The sequence below is a fragment of the Arachis hypogaea genome, chromosome 15 (assembly GCF_003086295.3).
Source record: "Arachis hypogaea cultivar Tifrunner chromosome 15, arahy.Tifrunner.gnm2.J5K5, whole genome shotgun sequence".
Lineage (NCBI taxonomy): Eukaryota > Viridiplantae > Streptophyta > Magnoliopsida > Fabales > Fabaceae > Arachis > Arachis hypogaea.
In genome coordinates, this window is record NC_092050.1 from 12,177,991 (window position 1) to 12,190,580 (window position 12,590).

At 34.1% G+C, this 12,590-nt stretch overlaps 1 protein-coding gene across 1 annotated transcript; it reads left to right on the forward strand.

The window, feature by feature from the left end:
- The first annotated feature begins 7,581 nt into the window (after nt 1–7,581).
- Nucleotides 7,582–9,087, forward strand: LOC112749490 (ribosomal RNA small subunit methyltransferase, mitochondrial). The gene is made up of 2 exons (XM_025797751.3): nt 7,582–8,027; nt 8,143–9,087. Exons 1-2 carry the CDS (start codon nt 7,659–7,661, stop codon nt 8,830–8,832), a joined length of 1,059 nt encoding a protein of 352 aa, XP_025653536.1. The 5' UTR covers nt 7,582–7,658; the 3' UTR covers nt 8,833–9,087.
- Nucleotides 9,088–12,590: the final 3,503 nt, after the last annotated feature.

Genomic DNA, 12,590 nt, shown 5'->3' on the forward strand with positions numbered 1-12,590 from the left:
AGAAGAAGTTGTAAAACGAACAAATAAGGAAGGATCAGATGAAGTATTTCGAAAACCAAATATGGATAGAGTACTGCACAGTTTAGAAAACCAGGCCCTGGGAGCCTGCTTGAGACCATAAATGGCCTTATCAAGTTTACATACTAAGTCAGAATCAGAATTGAAGAGGCCAGGAGGTGGTGCCATGTACACGTTCTCAGTTAGATCTTCATTGAAAAATGCGTTGTTGAAATCAAATTTTCTAAGAGACCAACCTTTAGATAAAGCCAAAGATAAAATGACTCTAATCGTTGTTGGCCTAATGACCGGGCTAAAGATTTGAGAATAATCGATGCCCTCAATTTGATGGCATCCTTTGGCCACAAAGCGAGCCTTATATTTTTTAATAGAGTTATTAGGTCCACGCTTAATGGAAAACACCCATCTAGACCCAATAATGGTGGAATTGGGTGGTGGATGGACTAAATGCCAAGTTTTGTTTTTCATGAGAACAGTATATTCCTCCTTTATGGCTTGAAGCCAATGAGAGGAGTGCATAGCTTGAGAAACTGTCCTGGAAACATTATTAACCAAGTCAAGATGATTAGAATGTGCAATAAGAGCCTTAGGCTTAAAAATACCAGACTTGGAACGAGTTACCATAGCATGAGTATTGTGAGAAGATGAAGATTCTATGATAGGTAACTTTGGAGGCTCAATTTCAGAACCAGAAATTGATACTGGTACAGAATTTCTAGTAACCGTCTCAGAAGGTAATTGATTAATAATTGATGAAGCATTGTTAGTTAAAGGAGGGAAATTTGTATTAGAGGTAGGAAGTATAGTTGAAGTAGGTGGAGCTGAACTTTGGATACAAGGTAACTACGATGTAGGAGAATTTGAAACAGAAATCTGAGATAACATCTCATGCTCATAAAAAGAGGTTAGTGATGAATTAGAGACAACATTCTTATGAAAAATGAGGGAAAAGGAAAAATATTCTCATAAAAAATAACATTATGTGCAATAACAACTGTACCATCTTGTTTTAAACATTTAAACCCTTTTAAGAAAGGAGCATAACCAAGAAAAATGCATTGTTGATACTTATAGTCTAATTTATGTTTATTAAAGGGTCTTAAGTTTGGATAACAAGCACACCCAAAAACCTTCAAAATAGAATAATCAGGGGGCTTGAAATGAAGAACCTCAAAGGGTGATTTCATATTAAGTATCCTGGTGGGCAATCGATTGATAAGAAAAGTAGCAGTCAAGAAGGCATCCTCCCAATATTCCATTGACAAATGTGCAACAGCAAGTAGGGTAAGTCCCATTTCACAAATGTGTCTATGCTTTCTCTCTACAACACCTTGTTGCTGGTGAGTATGAGGGCATGACAATCTATGAATGATGCCATTAATATTGAGAAAGGTTTTGAATTCATTTGATAAGAATTCTTTAGCATTATCCGTTTGAATAGATTTAAGAATTTGACCTGTCTGAGTTTTCATCATAGATTTGTATTGTTGTAAGATGGTAAGCAATTGAGACTTGAGTTAATAAGTAAATACATGTGTATCTAGTGAAGGTATCTACAATACTCAAATAATAACGAAAATTAGAACGAGATATAGATAGAGCAGGGCCCCAAACAACCAAGAAAACCAATTGTAAGGGTGTAGTATAAGTGGTTTCAGAATAGGAAAAAGGTAAAGTATGCATTTTTTCTTTACAACATGCTTCACAAACAAAAGATGCTGAATCAACTGTATTAGAAAATGGAAGATTACATATTTTAAGAATAGATTCAACAATAATTGGAGATGGATGGCCTAGGCGTTTATGTCACAACTCAAAATTTGTCCTACAAGTAGCTAAAAAGGCCTGAAAGTTTGAATTATCATAACATGGTTTTGGAATACAAAATTGATCAAACACATATAGCCCATGTTTAAGTTGTCCCTGAAGAAGCACCTGCTTGGTATCCTGTGATTTAACCACACAATGAAATGGATGAAATTCAAAGAAGACATTATTGTCCAGACAGAATCTTAAAACACTAATTAAGTTTTTAGTTATTTGAGGAATATACAAAAGATTCTTTAAAATGAAAACATGATTGTTGGATGAATTCTGAATATATGAATAACCAGATTTAGAGATAGGCAAACCTGAACCATTAGCTATGTATAATTGATCGGGTCCTGTGTAATCTGAGGGTGAAATCAAACTGGATGCGTCATTAGTGAGGTGGTGAGAGGCACCAGAATCAAGATACCAAGACATATCTGAATTTTGAAAAGAAGATGCAAGAAATAATTGTGATTGATGAAATGAAGCTGGTGGAGGAGGTGGTTGATTGATTGATGGGGAGGAGTTTGACGAATTTGTAGTAGAAACTCCCTGATAATTATGATCAAATCGAAAGAAGCATTGAAGGGTGGTGTGTTCAATTCTACTACAAACCTGACAAAGCTGCCTATTATTGAGTTGCCAAGAGCTTCTACCTTTACGAGAGAATCTGCCACCTCTAGCACCCCTTCTACCTCCATAGGGACTATTAGAGTTTCTTGGATTTGGAAAATTTGTTTGAGCAAGATTTGCTTGAACCATTGTTAAAGAATTCTGTTTGAATTTTTTAATGGTATCTTCATGAGATACAAGGAGATTTGCAACCTCTCCCAAGTTAAACAATTCAGGTTTAGTTTGGATGAGGTTGATGCAGCTAGAAAACTCTTCTGGCAAGCCTTCACAAATAGTCTCAATGTAATTTTCATGGCTAAGCTGAAAACCAATTGCTATTAACGAGTCTGCAATTTTCTTTGATTTTTGACAAATACTCAGATATGCTAAGGTTCTTTTTCTTGGTGATCTTCAATTGATTCTTCAATTGCTTGATCTTTGTTTTAGTTGATTTTGTAGAAGTCTTAAAGTTTCTGCCAAATCTCCAATGCTGATTTACAATGAACAATTCGATTCTTGAAGAAAGAATCGACAGATGCTAAGAACCAAGAACACAGATTATAGTCTTGTTGCATCCATTCTGAATATATTGAAGAAACCTTGCCAGCAGTTTTTATTTCTTCATATTCAAATTTAGCTGGCACCTTCCCTTTAATGATGTGATCTTTCAGATTCTGTCCTTTGATTGTGAAGAGTGCTTGTTGCTATCATATTTTGTTTCTTCAAGCTTATCCAAGATAGGAGCAAGAAATTTTTTTTGATTTGCTGAATTCACAAGTAAAGCCATGGATCAAACCAATGCTCTGGATACCATGTGAAAATTATGAAAAAGTGAAAAAATTGAAAGCAATTGAAAGAAAGAGAGAGCATAGATTAATTTCTGAGATGAATAATATTGATCTAAAATTATTGCAGAGTGATCCTTTGTTTACACTAAAAATTCTATATTTATAGTGATAGCATGTCCTATGTAACTTCACTAGTGTCTATATTCTCTACAACTAGAATCAATGTAATTAATTTTAAAATAGGAGGTCTATTATAAAATAAAAAAAATAATTTTTACTATTCTTAATTTTTAAATATTAATGCTAAAAATACAAAAAATTAACTTAAATTAGTTCATGATATAGTTAGTTTCTTAGATTTTTTTAATAAATAAATAACCTTACAGAGAGTTGCTTATTATATATACCAAATATTGTACACTTTCAATTTGCAATAATGGAAAATATACAATATCCTAAAAAAGAATATATCTTATTTTTGCTATACATCAAAATGATATATATGGGTCATTTCTTCTTGTCGATAAAGCATGTTGAAAAAGAAAATATATTTTTTCCATAAAAAAACTTTATTTAAAATTGTTCAATATAATACATATTAAAAGATCTTTTGGTAATTGGTAGAGTTAAATTTTAATTTAGCCTCTGAAATTTAGCTCGATACTCAGAATGATCCCCATAATTTCGTTGGCCTCAATTAGAACTTTAAATTTGTAATTGTGGCTCCAACTTGCCTCTGCGATCATCTTTGTCACCAGAATATTGATTTAATGCAATTGTATGACACGGTGAACACTACTTAAACGACGGCGCATTGGTTTCGCACCCAAACCTTTTGGAAACCACGTCGTTTCAGTTTTTTGTGGGTTAAAACTCTCTTTCTTTCCACTACGACGATCATAAGTTGCCAAAAATCGAGAAAACCCTTACACTACGTGATTTTCAAAGAATTTGCGCGCAAAATTAATACACCATTGTTTAAGTAGTGTCTATCATGTCATGAAATTGCGCTAGATCAGCATTCTAGTGACGGAGATGATCGCAGGAGCAAACTGGAGCCACAATTATAAATTTAAAGATTCTAATTGAAGCCAACAAAATTATGAAAATCATTTTGAGTATTCGGCCAAATTTTAAGGCCAAATTGAGATTTAACTCGTAATTGGTATGAATAACCACTAACCACTCGGAAAATTGATTCTAAGTGGTTGAAGAAAGAAAAGAGGAATACAAGACGTGAGTGGCTAAGGGATGGATGTTAGTGGTCCACGTCATAACGGATTCATGCATTTGTGGGGCCCACCACTAAGAAAGTAGAGCCCCAGCACGTGCCACGCATGAACCAAAGCGGGTTATTAACACCGTTAGGGTAGTGGGCTTGTGGCTCCTGGGATCCTGTCGCCGTTAACGTCGGTCCGTTGAGCTTTGGGATCACGCGCAGGAAGGTGGAAGAGAAATGGCCCTGGTTCACACAAAATCACGAGGATCTTTGTGCTTTGTGGGATTATATACACACATTATTATCTCAATTAATGCCTATTGCCTCATAGCTCATATCCTTGTCCTCTACTACCTTGTACCTTTACTTGCTTAATATCATAATTTATTTTTGATATATTGACTATTATCATAAAAATTATATTTGTATTTAATTAACAATACTATAGAATCAGCAAATATTATTATTTAGAATCAATACTTTATATTTATAAAAATTTACATATATAAAATATATAATTTACACTTATATTTATCAAAATTTATATACCTAAATCAATATAATTTTATATTTATTAAAATTTATACACGTGAATTAATATTAAAGATAATGGACTTAAGTATTTTAAAGTATACCCTGATACAAAGAGTAAATTCAAGTAAAGCTTGTTTTCCTATGAGAAATTACAATATTATATTTTTATTCAGTATAATAAAAACATTTTTCTAACTCATTCTCCATGCATAAGGCATTAAAGCGACAAATGGCGGCGAAGGTGGCTAGCAGTGCGACGAAACAAGTGTTGTATTCGTTGCTGTGTGATGTGATTATGTATGTTCTGAATGATATTTTTACTTTTATGAATTTATAGGTAGCATGAATTATTGTAAGCCGCACCTACTCTGAGTGAATTTGGCATGACTCATTTGGATCTATTGTTATTTCAGTGAATTTCTTTTCTATTAACTAATTAAGATTTTATATTACTAACAGAATTTGACTCTTGAAATAAACAGTATTTTTGCTACGTGAAATCAACTAGGAAGCATAACTTAATAATGTAAGAGTTGTGGATTGAAACTAATGAGAGCTTGAAGCTCTATAACAGAATGCAGTGAAAGGCTCTCAAACAAATTAAAGTACAGAAAAATAACTACACAAAAATATTATTTGTATATAAAATTTAACTATTAAAATCAGTTATTTTATATTTGTGTATAAATATAATTATTATTTAATTTATTTTTAATATATATTTTATATTTTAATATATATTTTATATTAGTAACTTATTTTGATGTATATCTCACATAGTTGATAACTGAAATACAAAACAAAATTAGGTAAATAGCTATATTTTAGCCAAACTTTAGTGAAGTGTCAAAAACACCCATGGCTTTGTTTTTTCTTTATTTTCTTCTGTATTTTATTCCTCACTCTCAAATTTTTGTCATTAAAGGAAAATTTACTCAACTAATTAAAATTTAAAGAGAAAGATAGAGAAGAAATTATTCTCGTATGCATATTAAATGGAATAATATATAGTTGGTTTTTATGAAGACTTTGTATACACAAGTACACTTCAGGTAGCTATCGAATATGACAGCAGCTAATAACGAACTCTAACTACTTCTTGAAATACGGAATTTAATCACAACTAACTTTTTTTAACCACCATAACTTAATCTATTCATTAATTAGTAGATGTTGTTTAAAAGGTGTGGTTGTATTGTAAACCCCCACGACCAAACATGCTGAATATATACTTGGGAAGAAAAAAAAAGGGTTTCATTATTTAACATTTTGAATGAGCCTGCTGGCCTCCATGGAGATTCCTTCGACTGTAAGATATATTTATTCAAAACGGTAAGTATAGTGCACTATTCTTTTCTGTTTAGTTATTTCAGGACCCTTTAGAATATAATATATGTAATGGCAGTATATATAATACTATGGGGTTAGGGTTAGGCAGCCACTACTATTTGACAAAGCTAATGGAGTAATGGGTTCTAATTTTTATATGGCGTAAAGTTGCTCAACCTAGAATTTGGTCCACATATCGTATTGATATTGCGTTCGCTTTTTCAATAATTAGACCAATCGGACTTTATTCTCCATTTTGGTTTTGGCGGGAACTAAATGAATTCCTCTCTATACATGGCGCCACAAAAAGCTTGTTTTTGCAATATCTTTTCTTTTTCTCTTAATTCTTCGATCTAGAATTAAGCTAATCCTTTTTGCTTCGATAATGTTAATATAAGTAGTTATTAGGTTGGCCTAATGTTCTTTATATATATATATATATATATATTATTATTGTTATCTTTATGTCATAATAATTTTAGTAGTGGACGATTATAATAATACTCTGGAAACTAATCTTGTAAGGAGACAACATTTGAATCAAATCCATTCCAACTTCGTATGTCACTCCTTTAGAACACGGGGCAGGTAAAGGTAAATAGCAACCGCCAAAATTATGTTGTTATATATAGTGTGTCATAGGAAGGACAACGTAAATGAAGCTATGTATAAATCATTGGCATGGGAAGTAAACCCAAAAGCAAAGCAAAGCAAGGAGCAAGGAACAATTATTTTGTATTGGGAAGGAATGGTCAACGAAAAGTAAATTAAAGCATGCATTCAAAGGGACTGAGAAGAGCGTGGCTGGCATACTTGCCATAAATTATGAATTAGGAATTCCCCGTAAGCTTTGTAACAATAATTGATTTGCTCCATGCTTTGTTCTCAAGTTCTTTCGTTTTACTTTAGCCCCCAGTTGTCCCCCCATTCATGAATAGACAAACTGACAAAGTATATGGCTCCAATCTAATTTGCCATCATCTTCAACTACTCAACCCTGCTTGTGTCCCACAATATTTATACATAATAATGAGTACGTATGCCTTTTATCCAATTCACTCTCACTACTTGCTGATGCTATCAAATATGGTACGCTGACTTATTAGTTTATTGAATGATTACAAATATACATTTGACAATAATAATCCTATTACATCTCCAAGAACATAAGAGAACAAACTATTTTTGCATTTGGATAAAGAAAAAGGAGAAAGGTATTTGTTTGGGCCCAGATACAAAGAGGAAAACTATATGGGCTTGAATAAGATTGTTTGGACTTCAATACGGCCCAATCAAGAGAAGATCTATGTCCAACGTCGCGAAGAAGCAAGCAATGGTACCTGACCATGCTTGGAGCCCCAAGGCGCGTCCTTGGGTTAATCCCCTATAGTCTACAAAAACTGTCACCGCGGCAACTCCACCACCACGATGTCAACAATGGTGGCGGTGGCAATAGTGAAAAAGAAGAGAGCTTTCGTTTCTACAAGAGCAGAGGTCAACACATTCTCGTCAACCCTCGAATTCTCGACACCATCGTTCGGAGGTCCGCTATCAATCCCACTGACACTGTCCTCGAGATAGGACCCGGCACCGGCAACCTCACCCTCAAGCTTCTAGAAGCCGCCCACAGGGTCGTCGCCGTCGAGATCGACGATCGCATGGTACATGTACTCGAGAAGCGCGTCCTACAACACGGCCTCCGCCACAAGCTCAACGTAACTAACTAACTACCTAACTGTAAAAGTTTTCTAACGTTACTTCTTTTAGTCATCCACGTGTTCGATGAAATGCCTCAACGAAAGTTTTTATTTTTCTCCTTGGGGGTTTCAGGTTATACAAAAAGATGCGTTGCGAATACGATTCCCACACTTTGATCTCGTGGTGGCGAACATTCCTTATGGGATTTCGTCACCTCTTCTGATGAAACTGGTGTATGGGGCAAGCCCATTTAGGAGTGCAACTCTTCTGCTTCAGAAGGAGTTTGCTGGAAGGTTACTGGCTAATCCCGGTGATTCTGAGTTCAACCGATTGGCGGTGAACGTGAAGCTTGTGGCTGACGTGGAGTTTGTCATGGATGTTAGCAAGAGGGACTTTCTGCCATGCCCCAAAGTTGATTCCTCTGTTGTCATAATCCGCCCCAAAGATCAGGTTCCAGATGTGGATATGCATGAGTGGAGGGCCTTCACCAGGACTTGTTTTAGCAGGAAGAACAAGACACTTGGGGCCACCTTTAAGCAAAAGTCCAAACTTTTAAGCTTGTCCAAACTGTCCAATGTGTCTGGTTTTGCTGAAGAAGAAGAAGATGATGAGGATGATGAGGATGAAGGGGGGTCTCGGAGGTCTTTTAAGGAAAAGATTATTGGGGTGCTTAAAACGGGAGGGTATGAAGACAAACGGCCTTCCAAACTTTCTATTGAGGAATTGCTGCATTTGCTCTCATTGTTCAATGGAGCTGGCATATATTTTCATGACTGTCGCAAGAACTCTAATGAAGATAGATTTGATGAAGATGATGGCTAGTGCCCCCTGGTTAGCAACTGCTCCATGGAATGCAGGCCTTACATATATAAAGAAAAGAAAAAGAGATTCATATTGAAATCAATGTGAAGGTCTTGATGATATTAAAACCTTTGAATTTTTGCATTAGTGAAAGCCTGAAACTGGGTAACAAATTCATGCAGAGTTATTTTGTTTATAACGATTCGCTATGTTTATTGTAGGCCTTGCATAATTTATTGTAAAGCTTAACAAATACTAATAGTTTCTTCTTTATAAGCTTCTGTGTGTTTATGATGAAGCATGTGAAAGTTCCTAACAAAGTGAGAGATAACATGCAAATTTTGCTGTTCATACCCCTAAATTTAATTCTCAGACGTATATTAAAATTTAAAATTAGTCACTAATATCGGGGTTAATTCACCAGTTCACTTAAGTAAATTTTGGGATTCAAATTCCGTTTTGTGTATGCAGCAACTAGGGGTGGCAAATGGGCCAAAATCTGCCGGATCGTAACTCGCCAAAAGAGGCGGACTGAACTATAAATTTAAGACTGCCAGTTTAACTTGCATCGCCTAACCCAGAGTTTTGGCGGGTTTTGACAGCGCGGGGGTTACCCAGCAAGACCGCCATTCTATGATTTTACTTCAAAAATCTTGGTTAATAGTTATGTTTATTAGATATTTAAAATTATAAAAATTTTAGTGTTTATAAATTTGAAAATGATAATTTTTTTGTCTTTAAAACATAGTTATCAGACCCGGCTCGACCCGGCCGGTTCGACTGGAAACCCAGTCACCCGGTCACTTGTCTGGGCCGAGCCATATGTTGAACTGGACTTGTAATTGACCCGGTGGATAGTTCGTGTGCTTCGTATTGTGGATAGTGAAGATAAAGCTGCAATGGGTTTTCTTTATCAAGCTTTTAATATGGCTAGAGAAGAGATGGTGAAGAGGTTTCGACGAAGAAAGAAGATTGTGGAGCCTTACTTGAAGATTTTGGATACTCGTTGGGATTCACAACTTAAAAGAAATCTTCATGCTGCTGGCTATTGGTTAAACCCTGCTTTTCGATTCAATGCTGCTGAATTTGAAAAACATATGCAAACCACTTCTGGCCTACTAGATGTAATTGAGAAATATTCATATGATGATCCAGAATTGAATACTAAGTTGACAAGTGAGAAGAGAATATATTCTAATACTGAAGATGATTTTGGAAGACAATCTGCACTGCGTGAACGAAGCACAGTGATGCCAGATAAATATTTTATTTGGTTTTATCTTTCTTTATTCGTTAATTTATTTAGAAAAGCTATTTGTAATGCATTGCCTCTTTTGATTTTAAGACCAATGGTGAGAATCTTATGGAACTGGAGCACCAAATTTACAAAAGTTAGCCATTCGTGTTTTAAGTCAAACTTGTAGTTCTTCTGGTTGTGAGCGAAATTGGAGTATTTTTGAACACATCCACACAAAGAAGAGGAATCGGTTAGAACACCAAAAGCTTAATGATCTTGTTTTCGTTCATTATAACTTGAGGCTACAACAAAGGTATCTTCTATAATTATTTATCTAATTTTAAAAAGTATTGTTCATTAAAATTTAATCTTTAGTTTAGTAATTACATAACTTGATAACATAGGAATCTAATGAGAAAGCAAAGCTATGATCCAATTTGTCTTGATACATTTGATGAGCATTCGAATTGGATATTGGAAGATTCACCGCCGTTTTTAACTCCTGAAGAGGTTGATGCTCTACGAAATAATTTGGCAAATATGTCCATTCAACCAACTTTGGATGATCTAGGTAAATTCTTCAATTGCTTGAATATTTTAATCGTCAGTTGCTATTATGAATTATTCTTGATATTGATTTGTCAAAAATACACAAATGTAGATCAATTAAATTTGGAAGATGACCAAGATAATGATGGACCAAGTAACAATGCTATGGAAGATATGGATACAAATCAAAATGAGGAAAATGTTGATCAAGCTCCTAATTTGCCCTATGAAGATGTTGATGCCGACTTTGAGCTCACCCCTTAGACTTGATTTAATGATTGTGTTATCTTTAACTTGCTCTAGTTGATTTAAATTGAGAACATATTTTGTACTAAAAACTAGTTTATTAACTCTCTTTAGATTATTAGTTATGTTTAAGACTTGATATTTGATTATTAATGTTTGTAAGACTCGCATTTTAAGTTTTAAGACATTATTTCAATTTTATTAATATAATTTTATATTTTTTTAGTTATGACCGGGTTAACCAGGTGAATTAGTGACCCACCGATTGAACCAATAACCCGATGACCCGGTCATATGACCGGGTTGATTATCGGTTCGGTTCTGATAACTATACTTTAAAATTTATAAGTTTATTAAAATATTTGTGAAATTATATATTTTTTAATATTTAATGATTTAAAAATAAAAACAAAAATAAGTAGGCTTTGCCGTCAATCTACCATTAGACGGGGTGGGGTATACATTTGGGATTGTCTCACTAGACGGGACAATGTGGGCTAACCTGTATGTCACTCATAGCAGTAATTCATTGGCGAGTAATAAATCCTTAAATGAAGTTTAGTATTGTAGTGGATTAATTCTTGATTTACCGCTGAAAATTACCGTAAAAAAAAATAATCACTAATATATAATATATATTAAAATATAAAATATATATTTATACACAAATAAGATAGTTGATTTTAATATATAAATAGTAGTTATGAATTTAATTAAGTAATACACATTTTATGGCGATAGTTTGTCCTATTTTCTTTCTCGGCGATAATAGTCCCTAATTCCCATAGGTATAAAATAGTTTAAGCTGCATGCATAAGCGGAGCATCTTCACTTTGCGCTAATATTGAAGATTTTTTTTTTTTATGGTATTGAATATTGAAAAGTTTTAGTAGCCTGTAGCAGAGCTCGAGCTAATTTCACGGCATGGGGCCGAAAGCAACGCAAAACCCACAGCAGATATGAGTTAACACTCAAAATCACTTCTGAAATTTGTATCATGTCTTAGATTAACTCATAAATTTTCAATTAACTCAATTTGGATTCTTAAATTTCGATTGGTAACTCGCATTAGTTCAGAGTTTACTTCATTAACAATGAGCTAAATTGACACATTAGGTTGCCAACTTGCCATGATATGAAATGATATCATTTTATGGTTGTGTAAATTCACGAATTAAACTACATCTTTTTAGTTTTTACAGGAGAAATCATTCTTGCGCAAATCACTCGACTATTACTTTCTCTTCGTGTTGCCATTCTAAGCAACCTCTGTTGCGATTACCGTCGCTCGATCAACTTAATGTGCCAACTCAACTCATTGATGGAGATAAATTCAGAGACTAAATACTAGTCACAAATCGAAATTTAAAAGTCTAAATTTGGTTAATTAAAATCTAAAAGATGAATTTAAAGTACAATGAAAATTTCAAAGAACAACCAAGTAGAGAAAATTTTAATTGATAGAAGACAAGGTATGATTATAGCTATTTAATCATCCCACTTGCTTGCATTCAGTACTAGTACCAAGATAGAAGGAGGGCCCAAAGGCAGCTCTCTCCCCCGCAAGATGATGCGACACTAGAACTAAATAAATGCCTGTAAAGCTAGCAAAATAAATCAAAGAATACATGCATGCATAAATGATAAATCGTTTTCTCAATAATGCGCAAAGAAATAATAAAAAATCAGCTAAAACAGTCCAAATTTATCTTATTTAACATTTATTAATTCTAGCAACAATTAATGA

Excerpts from the sequence above, each read along its gene's own strand:
- LOC112749490 (XM_025797751.3), top strand. The coding sequence starts at position 7,659 with ATGCTTGGAGCCCCAAGGCGCGTCCTTGGGTTAATCCCCTATAGTCTA. Across the intron at positions 8,028-8,142 it reads GCCTCCGCCACAAGCTCAAC|GTTATACAAAAAGATGCGTT; the intron begins GTAACTAACTAA and ends TGGGGGTTTCAG.